A 15,678-nucleotide genomic window follows, 5' to 3' on the forward strand; every position below is an offset into this window, starting at 1 on the left:
ACAAGATAAGCCTACTGCCTTGTGTTTGTGAGCCAAGTGACAATAGTGTCACTCAGAGAAACCCAACGTTTATTGGCACAAATGCAGTGTTAATGCCATCCCAATTTCTGGAAGCATTTTAGGAGTGTGACTTTAGCATTAGTTCTGGAGTTAGGTAAACAAAGGCGCTAAGGGCATCTGTGAAAGAAGTGGAAACTGTGATCAGACCTTTTCCTGGGTCACTCAAAATATGCTGGAAACACAGCTTAGCTTAGGATGAGTGAACACTGAGAGAGCCCTGTCTGCACACAAAGCCAGGTGGTTTATTAGTTAGAAGCAGCTACAGAGCAGTGAGCTCACAGGACCCAAGGTGCTTGGTGCCTGCTGGCTATCTGTAGGTTGTTACTCTTTTGTCACTGCATTTTTGCTGTTTGATAGTTCTCCAGAGCAGCAACAGTTGGGTTCTGAGCATCACAGTTCTAACAGAACTGTGTTAGCGTTTAACGGTGAGTGTTGTATTTTAGCCCATCATCACTCTACCCTTCTCTGTCTCTTGGGGTCTGCTTATTTCTGTTGCTTTTGGGAGAGGTTGATAGTGGAGGGCTCCACCACAGTCTTTCCCAGTGAAACAGAGAACTGTTAGCACTTTTTCCAGGCTTAGATGTGCTAACTCCCATTTGACAGTTGTTTCCTCCTCTGCTTGAGATTTTCCATCATGGCAGAGGGATTTGTCCTTGGGATTCTTTGGCCCTGCTTTGTAAGTGGTCACTGTCTCTGTCTGACTCACCCTGCTAGTATTAGCAGAGTGAAATCTTTGTTTCCATAGGGATTCCCTTTTCCTCTCTCAGTTTTTCTTTTTCTTTCTTCCTAGTGAACAGATCAGTTTAAATGCTTGTAGCATGTGAAATACTTTTTCTCCTTTTTGCTTGCACAAGCCACAAAAGAGCTTGTGGTACATGCCTAGGAGAATAGTTCTGTGGCATGTTGATGGCATATGGGGAGAAAAATACCCTTAATTAACAGAATCAGCTGCAGGCTTTGCACAGAACCCAGCAAAGGCAGTGATACCTCTCCCACCTGTCCACAGTGTTTTCTATTTGGTTACCTTTTTTTTCCTTTTTTTTCTTTTTTTTCCCTGTCAATTCTCTTCTCTTATATTGTCAGCTACTTACAAAGCTGTGAACAGCCTTGCTTGGTGAGATCAGAGATGCCCACAGCTCCTTGTTTGATAGAGCTGTGGGCAGATTGCCCAGGCTGTGCAATGCAGGTGCCCACATTCCCCTGACCAACAAAGCCATGACAAAATAGCCCAAGCGTTTCCATCCCTGTGTCTACATTCCCCTGGTCAATGGAACCATAAGCAAATGGCTCATTCTGTTTTGTCCAGGTGCCCAGCATTCCCCTTACTGATGGATTCACAGGACAAAGACCAAATCTGCATATCTGTCCAGTTCCCCTAATCCAGGATGGTCTGATCTGTTAGTGAAAACCATTATGTGAACCCTCTCTTTCCCTGTGGACCACACAGAGGTGGAGTGGCTTCTCAGAGTGCTGAGCATCTGGTTGTGTACACACACACATCTCCTTCCCATGTGGTCAGCTAAACTAAGACCAAGGCAGGGAACTGGGTGGAATAGTTCTGCAGAGTCTGCTGAACTCAGAGATTTAAAAGAATGGTAAAAGGTCCCTGTGAAACCGTTTAAATTTGCACAAACCAGAGGAATCAAGGGTAAAGCAGCCTATTTAGTCACTGGCTTTTATAAGCTTTTTCTCAAACTTAGCTTTATTGTCTATGGTTTCTCCTATATACTCGCTTAGTTAAAATGGTATCTTTTTTCTGATGGATCTCCAGAGGATACCCACCCGATATACCAAGGCTTGAGTGCATAAATGCTAGAGGTACTTCACTCCATAAAATAGAAATCTAAAAGGTAATTGATGGAGCATTGGTTTCTGCAAGATCTGCTCTGGTCCTGCCTTCTTATACTAAATCACCTGAAAGAGAGAAGGTTAGTACAAGAAATAGAACCTAATTCTTATACTGTTGCATACAGGTAAAGTCTTATAAAATAAGGGCCTTGTTACCTTGTAAAATCATGGCTCAGGCCTGCTACTTTGGCTGAGTAGAAGGGAACTGCGGGGGAGTGACTCAGCTGGGATAGAGGCAGAGACACAAGAGAGACGTGTGAGATGTGCTGTGTGACTGCCACAGATCCACAGCATTTGCATGGTGGTTGGTTGGCCTGGGCTTGTTATACCTTAAAAGTATGTAAACTGAAAAGTGGCTAACTGCTTCAAAAGGCCTGGTTTTTGCAATAAAGCCACTCTCCTTTGCACTGCCTGGGGACTCTCTGTCGCTTTGCTCTGTACATTATGAAGACTGGGCAAGAGGCCTCAGGTCTGTGCCAGGGATCCCAGCTGTGAACAGCTATGGAACTCCTTAGCTCCTTGGCTTGGGAGATGGAGAGAAGGGGTGAATGAGGTGAAGAATAAGACTTTTTACTGGATCTGTCTGAAAAAAATCAGCAGATAACGGCCAAAATGTTTCTTTATTCTCTCTGGCACTATAATCTTCTTGATAGCAATAGTCTTGCCCTGTACTACGGTAAGTGTGAAGAAAATCCTGTGCACTACTAGAAACCTATTTTTTACATGGTATGACAAGTTTTAACAGATGGATTCATATTTTGGGGTCTCCAGTCAATTATCCATCCTCCCCATGTCATAATTGGCATTCTGAGAGCACTGAGGTCTTTAGGCAAAGAGCAGCTGTTGGGGGCTCTTCTCTCAGCAAAGGGCCACTTGCTTTCACCAGGCTGTTTTGTTTCTTGTTTCCTTGCTTGACAGCTTAGAAAAAATTTTGGTTTCCTGTGGCTTTATTGTTTTGCAAATATTTTCATTTCTGGCCTTGCCTCTCTTGAGAGGAGTTGCTTTGGCATTTTCCATATCCCATTAGAACACTGAACATCATTTGTGAGTACAGACATTAATAGCTTGGAAGTCCCATAGGGATTTGTGGCATCCTTTTAAGAAAAAACAGTATTCCATTCCAGCTGAGGTACAAGAGTTTGTTTGTATGATTAATTCATGACACATTTCTGTCTGGAATAAGCTCACTGGTGAGACTGGATTTGCTTGTTCTTATTTCTCCCAAGGCAAGTCTTGTTAAGTGTTAAAGATCTGATTTGGGTGGCATAACACTACTGAGGTCTTCTGGGAGCTGCACTTAAATGTTCTTCTAGGATTCAACCTCCAGTAAGGAATTAACCTTCCTTAAATTTGTAAAAATCAACGATATTATGATCAGCAGATGTAATGTGCCAATAGAAGTAGGTTTAGGTGAGCTACATTTTGCACAGAGGTAGCAGTTTTATTTCATAATTAAATCAGGTTAGCAGTTTTATTTCACATATGCATAAAACTAGAAAATGGATTTTCTCTCTCTTCTGGATGTCCCATTCTCCTTGAAATATTGGTGGTTAAAATCCTTGGGCACAGGCAACTGCATAAGGTAATCACTGTCTCTTGCCTCATTTTTAATATTTGATTGAATGTTTAGTCTCATATTAAAGTGCCAGTCAGAAAGTGGTTCCTTAACATATAGACTACCATACTGTCAAGAAAAAGATGAGTACCCATAATTTCTTCTAATTAGTTTAAAATATGTATTTATTCAAATAATTCTAGATTGGGATAAATTTTTTAAAAGAACTGGTATCTCACCTTATTCATGTCAGAAATTATTTTTCCATAAATGCATAATTTAGCTAAAAATAAATAAATAAATAACCCAACAAACCTAACTCCCTAAACTTGTTTCTGTGTTATAAATGCATGACTGTGTTTTAAACAAATGGGTTTGGGGTTATAGTTCCCTAAAGAAAAATAGATCCTAAATTAAGAGACAGGTTGGTGGTGGCTATGTATATGGGTTGACAATTTTATATGATTTAGGAAAGAATTTTATTTCTTTAAAAAAGGAGACGATATTGCTGATAAAAATACAGAGTGAGGAATGCAACTCTTTGGTCATAGCCCCAGCACAATTGTTCACAATAATGCTCAGCAAGTAACTAGGGCCACATGCTGTTCTGGATTGATTTCAGTAGGAACTCAGTTTTATGTAATGTTGGTATTCAAGTACTTTATGCAATGTGAGGAATATTAATAAACTTGTATCTGGAAATTTCCCTGAAGATTCTGGAGATGGATATCCGTATATGCAATTTTAATAATTACAGACAAAAGTTAAGAGTTGGCTGGCTCAACCGTTGATACATGAATTTATTAAAGACTAGATTATAAATTAATCTAAGTATTAGTGAACTGCTAGAGTCATGAGCTATAGGAAGACATTCCACCTTTTCACTGTGTTATTTGTTCCTTTCATTTTAGTTCACAAGGTTGGCAATTCTAAAGCCTATGAAGCAAATTCCTTCTGTACTGATAGACATTTGACTTCTGCCTTTTGCAGAAAGGCAGAAATATTTTTTTTTTCATTTCCTTGAGATACTGCATGAATTTTCAGTTTTCCATTACAGTCATGTAAAAGATATGAAGAGAGTATAATGAAAAAGAAGTGTTTTCATTTAAGATGCAGGTTTCAAAAAGAGCTTCCCATGATTTTCACTGTAAAGCTATTTCTTATCTAATGAAATCTCTATCTGGTAGCAAGATCTGTTCTTTTTTTTTTTTTTTTTTTTTTTTGCTGTAATGGACTGCTCTGAAATCTCCCAGTTTCCCTAAACATCAGTGTGCAGCTGTCATAAAGTAGCATAGGCGCAACTGCAGAAGAAAATCTGATGGTGACTGAGTCTGCTTAGGGACACCTTAGAAATCTTTCTATTGAACTGGGTGGAAATTGAAGGTGTGCAGCACCTCTATAATTTAACCCTTTGTGGAAATACATCCTAGGTCATGAGATTCTCTCATAATCAGGAGCTGGCACTGGAGCTGAATGCTGAGTAGGATGTTCATGCTTATCTACGTATCTGCTATTGAGTGCATATTTGACATTCTCATTCTCAAAAGTCAATCAGCTGTGCCTCAAAAAGATGGGCATTGCCCTGTCCTCTCCTGACCTTCCTAAGAGCAAGGAAGTCTGGAAAATGCTCAAAGTGTGCAAAGCTAAAAGGCAGCCACTGTTAGGTGACTGGTTTTGCTGTACACAAGTTGGCACAGCCTCACATTGTTTTATCACCAATCAAGAGATCATCTTCATTTCGGAGACAGTGTCTCAGATTTTTGATATCTTGCCATAGGTTTTGCTTCTCCATTCCTGATGCATCTAATTCTGTTTTCTTAACCTGCTCTTCCAGCCACTATTAGTCAGAAGAAATGTGGACACAGCAAAGGTTCCCCCTTGCAAACTCATAGCCAAAGGTCAAGGAATACGAATCATACATGAAGGGCAGTGACAATGCATGACCCCCTACAAAAGAAGATCCTCGTGTAGAGCAAGAATTTGATACTACAAATCATCCTTAAGCTGTGTTTATCATGTTGCACACAATCAGGTTAATAGGGTCAGAAATGTCTGTGTGCTTATACTGGATCAATCAGAAGGAAGCTGCAATAAAAACTCTCATCACTCCTAAATCCTCTTCATTAAGAGATTTTCATGTGAGTTGATTTTGTTCTTAAAGGAACAGTAAACAATTGTCTCAGAATTTTTCCTACCCAGTGGCATATATACTCTGTTTTATTTGAGGGCCTTCTGTCTTGTGGTACAGTAGTCTTAACTAAGAAGTAGTATTTTTTTCTGATTTAGTGTTTGGAGCACAGAGAAAATTCAACTCTTCTCTCAGCCATTATAAGGTCTATTCTGACAACTCATGGAATAGTGTTTTTTAGTCAAGATTTGCTGCTTTCCTGTCCTTCCGGAGAACAAATCTTAGAAATCAGTATGGAATATGGTAGCTTGTTAAAGAAATAATTGTGCTTTTGATTTTTTAAATTTTTTGATCTGAGTAAACTCATCTACCACCAGGACAGTGGCATCCTGAATTCATTCTGTATTCTCCAAATCAGAAAGCATTGATGTGCCTTCAGTTTGCATTTGTTTTGAGGTTATTCCAGTAATCCAGTTGGTGTGGCATTTTAATATTAAATATTAATATTAATATTTAATATTAATATTTAATATTAATATTTAATATTAATATTATGGCTGCCAATATGATTATGGCATAGTTGAAGTCAGGCAAATCTGAGAGCCGTGCAGACATTTTCTCTTCCTCAACCAAATTGTATTCTGTAGGTTCAGGTTATCTGCAGATGTACATCCATGTAGAAAGGGAAGGGTTGTAGGGAGAAGCAGTACCCTCTACGAGACAGGTAATGTAGTTGGAACACAAAATCTAGATTATTTGACAGAAAACCCTTCAGCTTTCAGTCTGTATACAGGGAATGGGCAAAACTCCTTCCGTTCTGCATAGCAGCACCTGATGTGGGGATATGAGAACATTTCCATGCTCCCACAAAGTGCAGTGTCCTTTTGCATTTCAAAGATGGTGCTTGCTCTGAAATGGCAAAGGTCAGCACAAGGAGTTTTGTGATTCAACAGCCTGACTGGGAACTGGATTGAGAACAGGGAGACTCATTTCACTGTTTGCTGGATAATCAGGGAAAACAACCCATCTCCAGCAGTGTCAACTCATGTCAACCAAGCTGTGTCCTCCTGGGAGAGCATCCATTTCTTTTAAGTGGAGCCGTTTATATCTCTAGGTCTTGGCTGAAATCTTATACATGAACAGACTTAGCTAAATGTATAATCTCACCATGACAGTGATGTATGGACAACTGTAGAGCAAATATTTAAGTGTTCTTTTGCCTGGAGTTTGAAAATTACAATAAGTTACTAAGTTTCATAGCATTTTAGGCAACAATTTTTTTTCACATTTGAAAAGTGGAAAAAAAGTCAATGTCTGCAACTCCACTAAGGTTTTATAAAAAAGGGTGAGAAGAAAAAATAATTTGATATCCACTGCCTTGTATGTTCAGAAAATCAGAAAATGCAGAAGCAATGCTAAAAAACCCCATTGCTGTATCTTTCTGGCTGATTTATTATGTTCCAAATGTTTCTGAAATGGTTCGTTACAAACCAGGTCAGAGTAGGACACTTGGTGCCCTCCTCAAGTTCACTTGCCAGGGATGGGATGGCTGGATGAGTCTCAGTCAGTTCAAATTCCCTTTAGAGACAAATCCTTGAGCCCCTTAATTCTTCCTCCAGGGAAGCACGGTCTGGCAGTGCTATCAGCTTGTTTACACTGCTGGTGTTAACTGCTTCCTCTCAACTCTCTCTGCATTCTATCTGCTCTGCAGCTCAAGTTAAACGAAATGCTGAACAGACAGCCCTAGTCATAACAATCAGGCACTTACCTACACTAGTGACTAATCCCTCCTGGAATCCTTTCCAGATGGAAGCTGGAATAACCCAGCTGGAAGTTGGAATAACCCGAGCATCATGCAACTTTTAGAAGCCAGTCCTGATGACTGTTGGATAATTCACTGAAGTGCAGGACCCTGTCTTTGAATCTTAGCTATTGGGAATTCAACCTTGTGATGTGCTGAGCAGGTTTCTTTCCAGTGACCCCACTGCCATATGAGATCAGAACTCTAAGAAGTCATTGAAGCCTCAGTGGTGACCTCTTGAATTATTGATGTTGCCATTTAATGAGGGGTGCGGGGGTGGGTGTATGCACAGAGAATACTTCATTGTTTATCAAAAGGTTTGGCATGAATACAGCAAAAAAGAAGCTTGAGAAAAGACAGTGGAGAATATAAGTCCTTGGAACAGGATCACGTACATCCCACATAGAGCCTTGTCCCTGGCCTGGTGCTTGGGTGCAAGTGGTCCTCCTCTGCCACAGCTATTGCTCAGGAAGTCCCCATGGATGGAGAAAGGCAGCAGAGACTTCAGTGTCAGTGCAGAAGAAAAGAGCTTCCACAGGGTCCACTGTGGCTTCTCTCTGAACAACCTGGTGGCTTTTGAAGCAGACAGAGCTGCACCCATCACAACCTGTCCTGGTCTGGCACTCACCAAGTGGAATGTGTTTACAAGAGTGATTAAATGTCTTTTAGCTACAAAGAGGGTCACTCATCTTTGACAAAAGGCGCTGCTGGGGACTTCTGTCCCTAAAGAGGTCACCACAGGATACAAAACGGAGAATGAACAGGTCTTCTGTGCAAGGCACACTTAACATGTTGCCATAGAAACCAGTTACTTAATTCAGGCATACACAATTCTTCCAGCCCCCAGTGAATTCCAGTAATGGGTTTATTATATCACACTTCATTGGTGTCATCTGTCACACAGACACTCACATAAATGAACCAGCCTTTGATTCAGAACTCCCTTCCACTAGCTAGACCCAGTAGGGGAAGGATCTCCTTCTGGGCCTGGTGGTTATGAGCAGGTCAGTGTTCCACCCCACTTTGCATGCTAATGTCTTCCTTTCATGCAAACATCCTATTCAATGGAGGAGAACATTTGTTTTCATTTCCTGATATTCCAGTTTATTAAAAACGTGCTTTTAATCTCTCAGATCCTTGAGTGCACGTGCTGTCAGGATGCAGGTTCAAACATTTCAGTCCCTTTTTCCCCCGCTTGATGTTTGAACTGCAACTCACATTGATGTCTGATGCAATGCTGTGATAATTTCTCCTTCTGTTTGGGCCAGAGTTTTGATTTATGTTAGCTGACCTGAAGGCTCGTTTTGGGTTCCATGACTATATTGTACAGTGTTTTTAAGTTAGAAGAACAGATGGATGGACAAGTGGGTAAAAAAAGTCTCAATTGATGCATAAGACTCCAGCCAACATTCCCTGTAGATGCACTTACAGATGACGAACAGACCTTAAAAATCTGGTCATGGTTTCAGTTCATGAACTGACGATGAGGATCCCAGGATTTCAGATAGTGAGATTCTATCTACTAAAGTACTCTGGATCTGAACGGGAGTAAGGGATTTAACAAAATCTTGAGCAAAAGAAAATGGAAAAGATATAATAGTGAGTAATCCTCTTGCATTTGTATATGAAGTATTCCCCAATGCCTTCTGTCTCAGGTAATTTTATCTGAGATGGAATGGAGAAATGTGACCCTGTCAGAGGTGAAGAATAAGGGACAATCTACCAGAGACAAGGGATTTGCCTTAACTTATGTTTAATGTGACATTGTCACATCACTCATCCAAATGTCTTTTGCTCCATTCTAGTCTCCCAAAATTTTCTCTTCTGACAAATTTTAACCTTGCTTTTAGGAAGAAACTCTTTCAGTGGTCTTGGTTGCCAGAATGTGCTGACAGATGTGTCTCAGTTTACAGATGTCCGTAGGTTACTGCAGCTCTATCACCTTCTCCTTTCACCTTTCACACCTACATTCTCAGTTCTGGAAGCCAGTTGACTTGAAATCTTCCTTTGTGATGTGTCCCATCATGGGTTTGAAACCTAAGTGTTCTCACTAGGCTCTCTCTCACTCTCTCTTTTTTTTTTTTTTTTTTTTTTTTTTTTTTTTTTTTTTTAATTCCTTTTGTGTCCTGTTAAAAAAGGAATCTGTTCTCACAATGAATAGGACCCAAGAATAACCTGAGTCTCATGTGGTGAGAATGACTTCAAACCTTCTTTCTTCAGTAAAGAAAACTGACATTTATTTCAGAGCATTAAATAGCACTTAAGTTGGAACAGTTTTGATTATTTCAGATGTGCTGTCAGTTTGTGATGTGAGCCCCTCACCAATTCAAGGCTTAGCCAGAATCAGTGACTGGGTAGGTCAGAGTGGAGGTGAAAAAAAAGCAGAAGAGACTGAAAAAATACTGGTGGGGATTCAGTCAGCTGCCTTCAAAGTCACTTGAGTCAGTGCTGGAGGGGATGCCCTGGTGACAGTGGTGACATTTTCAAAATAAGGTGTAAAACTGCAGTTCTGAGGTGTGTGGGCAAAGCTCCGGTGAGAGCTGTAGTAACAGTAGCAGTGTCACTCTGGCAACTCTGATCAGGGATCACTTTAAGTAAGTACACTCTGCCTTCCTTTATTTCAATTCACAAAAGAATCTGCTATGTCATACTGCTGACCTGAAAAGCCTGGTGCTTCTGCACCCTTGCCATGGGGACATTTCATGGATTGATTAAGAGGTCTCTGTAAAGTCTGTCCAGAGCCTGACAATCCTTTTCATTTAATGTGCTGTGAAACTGTATTTGTCTTGTCCTCTGTTAAGTTGCCACACAGATTCCTGTGCTGTGTGCTGCTTTAAAGCTTCAGCACTTCTGCCATGGAGGAAGTGACCTCTGTACCTATTAAATTCATGTTCATGAAAATATTTGGGATCTGCAAGGGGAACCTGTAAATATAGGACTGTTATTATTATTACTATTGCTTTCTGACATCTACTACCATGCCATAGATTGATTAAGAACACACATATTCATTTCACTGTATCTGCTGCCCAAATTGACAGAATCACTTTGACACTTGAATCACAAAGGCTTGCTTTAGATGAATGTTTTACTATTTGATTTTCTGCCATCCACTTCTCAGATTTGTTGTAGCAGTAGCACATGGTCTTAATAATATTCCTCCAGGTTAAGTAAGCATAAAAGCCAACAGAGTGCAGGGGATACTGTACTAGAGAGGGAAGGTTTATTTTGTATTTAAGGCCGAGGCATTATCCTCAGACCCTGTATTCTGTCCCTCACTCAACTGGAATTGTCCTCTTACCACAAAACATTTCACCTTCCTGTGCTGCTCTTTTCCCATCTGTGAAATGGCAGAAGAGCCCTTGTATGTGTGCTGAAGATCATTAACTGGGTCTTGAAAAGTACTTCCAGATTTTTGATTGGAAGGCACACAAGAATGGAAAAATATGTTACTTGCTGAGATTCTTGACGTGGCAAATTGTAACCTCCCTACAGAAGACATTTGGATGTATTTGACTTGCATTTGACTTTGCCATGAAATGAATAATGATAACTGACCAGTAGAATTACTACTCCAGAAATGAGGCAGTTTATTTGTCAGATGATCTGTTCCAGGTCTCTAATATACAGAGATGTTTCTTAGCCTGTTACATGCAGATGAATTCAACCTCTCCCTACTGCTGTGTCCCTGCCTCAGGTATAGTACCTTAGTTTCTTCTCATGTGCATTTTCAAGTGGACTGCTGAAACACTGGGTTTCCTGAAGCCTGTCTGGACCATTCACCTCTCACCTAAGCTCAATTTGCATATAAATGTTACTGCTGAATCTGCTGACCACTTCCAGATTGAAACCAAAAGGATTGTGACTTCTCTGAGGAGCAGAGAAGAAAGTGAAAGGACATGAAAAGATTCAAGCCTCTGCTGTAATTATAGGAATATCTTATAATCTTGCTTTGTGACTTTTGTCTTCTCTGTAAAATGATATCAATGATGTTTATGGTCTTTCTCATCTGAACTGTTTCAAGACTGATGAATGAAGAGTCAAATCAGTAGTTAATGTTCTTGTCAGAGGAATTTATCAGAGCAATTGTACATTTATTCAAAAAACACTCTTTTGAGTATGCTTAAAAACAAATCAGAATATTCATACCAAGGGAGGGTTTTCCCCACCACTGAATACTGAATCCTGGCTGCTTACTCCCACTTCTGCTTCCAAGCAGTTTCATTTCTGAAGCCTATGGCTTGATACAATCAGCCAGTCACCACCAGCAAGAAAAGTGAAAGAAAGAAAGAAAACATTGAACTTGGAGGAATGATGTATTTAAAAGTCAGCCAGTCATCTAAGACATTTTATATGGAGAAGAAAAAGAAAGTTCATTCAGTTCATGTCATCCTAAAGTAAAAATGGTTTGGATAAATCTGACTCTACAGATGGGTGTTTCCCAACATCTACTTTGCTAGAATTCTAGTTCAGTTTTGGGCATCTGCAGTGTAAAATTAGGCAATGTTCATATTATCCTGTAAGCTCTCATAAAAGAAATTTACTAAAGCATTTCTATCATTGGTGTATAATTTCTCTTCTTCTTTTCCTTTATTTGCTTAACACAAAGCCTTTAGAGATGGGCTACCTTTCTTAATTTATATGCACAGTATCTCTTTGAGATACACACTCTGGTTTTCTGGCAGTCTTGAGCTGTTTGACATTAAACTTATTCCAAACCTCAATTATTGCTTACCTCTCCTCTGGTACAGGGCACTGCATCTGAATACCTGGAAGTGCACATGGAGCCTTCCTCAATGAGATCATCCTGGAGCCCAAAAGTAGCTGTGCAGTTGACAGAGAAATACTTGTAGGGCCTCCAAGTCTGCCCATAATCCTGGGATCTTTCCAACACCATTGCAGCCGGGCGAGGTGACTTGAACACAGCAATGACGTGGGTCAGGTAGAATTCTGTTTCAAAGTCCAGTCGGATTTCCTCTCTATGTACCCCTTGGGCAGACTGCCACCAGGAGATGGGGTTTGAAAAGAAGTCATCTGTCATGTCAGCAGGGAGGTGGGAGTTATCGGGCTGGTTGGTGTTGCACTTGGTGCAGCGGGGCTGCCCGCAGCCAAGGGAGACGTGGTGGAGGAGGTGCTGGTCTGGGTAGGAGCAGTAGAGCTCTGTGCTGTTCTGGCCACACGTGGTGGTGGTCACTGGTGTCCTTCCTGTGGCCAGGTTCCCCACGGGAGGGTTGCAGGCGTGGCCATTGCAGCGGAAGGCTCGTGGCCTCACAGGATCTGAAGGACAGGGAAAAGAAACACAACAAGTAGAATTTCTCCAGTAGTTCTCGTGGTGTGACCCAGGTGACAACACAAATGTTTGGAGTCCTCATTTGGGGACCGACATGTAAGAGGACACCTTCAAAGGACAGCTGCTTCATCTTTTCACACAAAGTTTTGCGATAGTGTCTCAATAAATCTAGTCCTTGTGTTTGGTGCCTGACTCAGAAACTGATATTTAGAAAAACTCGTGCTTATGCTGCTTAACTTTGATTTCTGTTGAAAATGCAATTGTGCCAGTCCAATGAATTTTATGGTTAACTGGAGAAATCTTGTGCTTTTTACTTCTACTCTAGTAAAGCTCCATATTGAAGGAGTGAATCTGTTCAATGTCTTTATTTTCATGGTAATCAGAAAGCAAAGTCAAACGGGACTGGACACTGTGGATACATTAAGAAAAGAGATGATTCCTGCCTAATGCGTAACAGCCACTAATTACACATAAGAACACATAAAGAAAGCCTGTATTTCTATAGCTGAGTGTTGAGTTTCTACTGCTTTTAATAAGATCAGGTAGAGTTATTAATTTGTAGCAAAGCTGAAAATCAAGTCTCTCTTTTCTTTAAATACCTTGACATGGAGGTAGGTGATTACATTCTGTTTGCCAAGTTTGCAAATACTGACAAATTTTTGGTATCTTCAATGTATGTATTTACTTATTTCTAAATTAAGAAAAGGTAGGGATAACTACAAAGTCTTAATGTTGTTTGAAAATCAGTAGTGTCTTGTGAACTGAAATTAAAGGTGATTCCAAAACCTTATTACTGTGCTAGAGAAAACTGCACTTCTAATGACATAAGGTGTTCTCTTTGCAACTTAACACTCTAGAAGGAGTTAAACACTGACCTTGCAAGGTCATAAATCTAATCCAAGAGGTCCCATGTCAGATGACTGGATTCAGATCCTACAGGAAATGACCCTTCCAGTGAAACATAGGATGACCATAAACCCTATGTAGTCTAGGAGAAGTTCAAAAGTCAGCTATAAGTTCAACATTCTAGGTCAATTTTTAAAACCCCTACTCCATTTATATTCAGCCTTTCCTTAGGTAAAATTGGTTTAAAAATCAAGTTAGGTCAAAGAAAGGGGCCTCTAAATCAGCCTTATGAAAACACTCAGATTGTAAATGTTGTCCAGTGAAATGGACATTCCTCTTTCTTAACAGAAAATTTAAAGTAAAAAATGCATCCCGCTTGCACAGTTTTGCTTCTGAGTTGATTCTGTCCTTAGTTCCTCAGTGATATCTCTGCACAGGCCAGGAAAGAAAGGTCAGACACAAACATTGTTTCGGAAAACACCTCATGCATTTTGCATTCCAGGGTTAGGATGCAAAATAGTTATTGCATGTCCACGGAATCCCATTGACCAATGGTTTGGGCCATTTTAGCTTACATACAATGTAAGGGAGTCTAAAACTTCAGAGAGCAAGGATGGAGATCATCCACAAAGGCTCCTGTCTGCTCTTAGAAACAGGTGGAAGCCACCTCCAGGGTAGTGTGAGATGTGCTGGCTGGCAATGATTTTCTTTAGTAGCACAGTGAGGTCAGTCCCAGGAGCCTGGCAGAGCTCAGTGCACAGCAGTGCCTGGATTACAAGTGCACCTAACAGTCCTTGGATCAAAGGAATGGAAGTGCCCCTCCCCAGTCCCACCACCACTCCCTGTGCCAGCACAGCCATGAGGAGCTGCAGACCTATCTGGAGAGGAATGAAGATGGGGATTTTTGGCTCTGTTGGTTCTGTTTTCTGCTCCCCACCTTCAGCTGAGCTGGGGATTCTCAGCACCACCACAAGTAAGCAAAGATATAATGAGCTACAAGTGCACACCTCAAGAATGTATATTTAGGTTCATGTCCAACTGCTTGGTAAAAAATGCTGGAAATAAGGAAGGCAATTTCTGTGTTTAAAGTAGATTCAATATTAACTGATTTTGCTCAGTGCTGCACAAAGGTATCATCTTTGCCTCCAGAGAATTTTAGTGGGACTGGTCTTACAACTGAGCTTTGAACAAGCATTAGTTCTGACTAAGAGTCAGGTTACTTAGTTTTGATTAGAATGGATCCATGTTACAAATGAGGTTGGATTATGGATGATTATGTACAAATATACCATGTAATTAAAGTCCATCTCTATTGATGGATTACACCACTAAAGCTTTCAAAGAAGAAACGGGATGTTGGAGTTCTAAATTAAGGAAGTTGCATAAGGGGGAGCTTTGCAGACAAGAATGTGAGAAAGCAGAAAAGGAAAAATTTTCTAAAGGGAATGGCTGCTTTTTGTATTTCCCATAAATGGGCTATTAGCTTTCTATTGAATTTTTAGCATTTTTTTTCTGAGCCTTGACAGAAAGAAAGATGTTGTTTCTCCTGAACAGCAGTCACAAGAAGGTTTATCTGCTCTGCCTGCTAATGCAGCAACATCAATAAACAGTTCCTGTCTGAACTGCTGTGTCATTAGGAAAATAGGAGAAGAACAAAGTGCAGATTAGCAGAAGGGAGTTTGAGAGAAGGAGAGAGATTGGAAAACAAAATCTGCAGTCGATTAAAAGCTTTGTATTTAAAGAAATCAATTGGCAGAACATTGTTTGGCCACAGGATAGTGCAGCCTGTCCATCACTCACTGGTTCTGTGGAAACAACACGAAATGTTGAGTCTGGACAGCAAGAGGAGACTGCTGCAGGAGAGAAACAGCAGCCAGGCGAACAGACAACTTACCCCAATGCCAGGAGGGTTCACTGAATAACTCAGAGAATTAAATGGTTTGATTACACATGGGCACTGCATGTTATTATGAGGTTGATTAGCTTTTACTCCATGGAGGGTGGCTTGGCTCCATAAATGGTATGATTAATTTATTTGTTTCTTTTGTGGTCCCTCAGAGCTGTGCCACAAAGTGGCAGGTCAATGGCACATGCCCAGCACGTGTTGTAACAATGGTGTTATCTGATGATTAGGGAATCATACAGTTCAA

General features: G+C 40.6%; 1 protein-coding gene across 1 annotated transcript in view; it reads right to left on the reverse strand.

The window, feature by feature from the left end:
- Positions 1 to 15,678, reverse strand: part of LOC134557966 (netrin-4-like) — a 48,155-nt gene that overhangs the window by 28,715 nt on the left and 3,762 nt on the right. The window contains exon 2 of the mRNA XM_063411362.1: positions 12,128 to 12,669. Coding sequence (XP_063267432.1) covers positions 12,128 to 12,669 — 542 coding nt within the window. The remainder of the gene's footprint in view (positions 1 to 12,127; positions 12,670 to 15,678) is intronic.

The sequence above is a fragment of the Prinia subflava genome, chromosome 14 (assembly GCF_021018805.1).
Source record: "Prinia subflava isolate CZ2003 ecotype Zambia chromosome 14, Cam_Psub_1.2, whole genome shotgun sequence".
Classification (NCBI taxonomy): domain Eukaryota; kingdom Metazoa; phylum Chordata; class Aves; order Passeriformes; family Cisticolidae; genus Prinia; species Prinia subflava.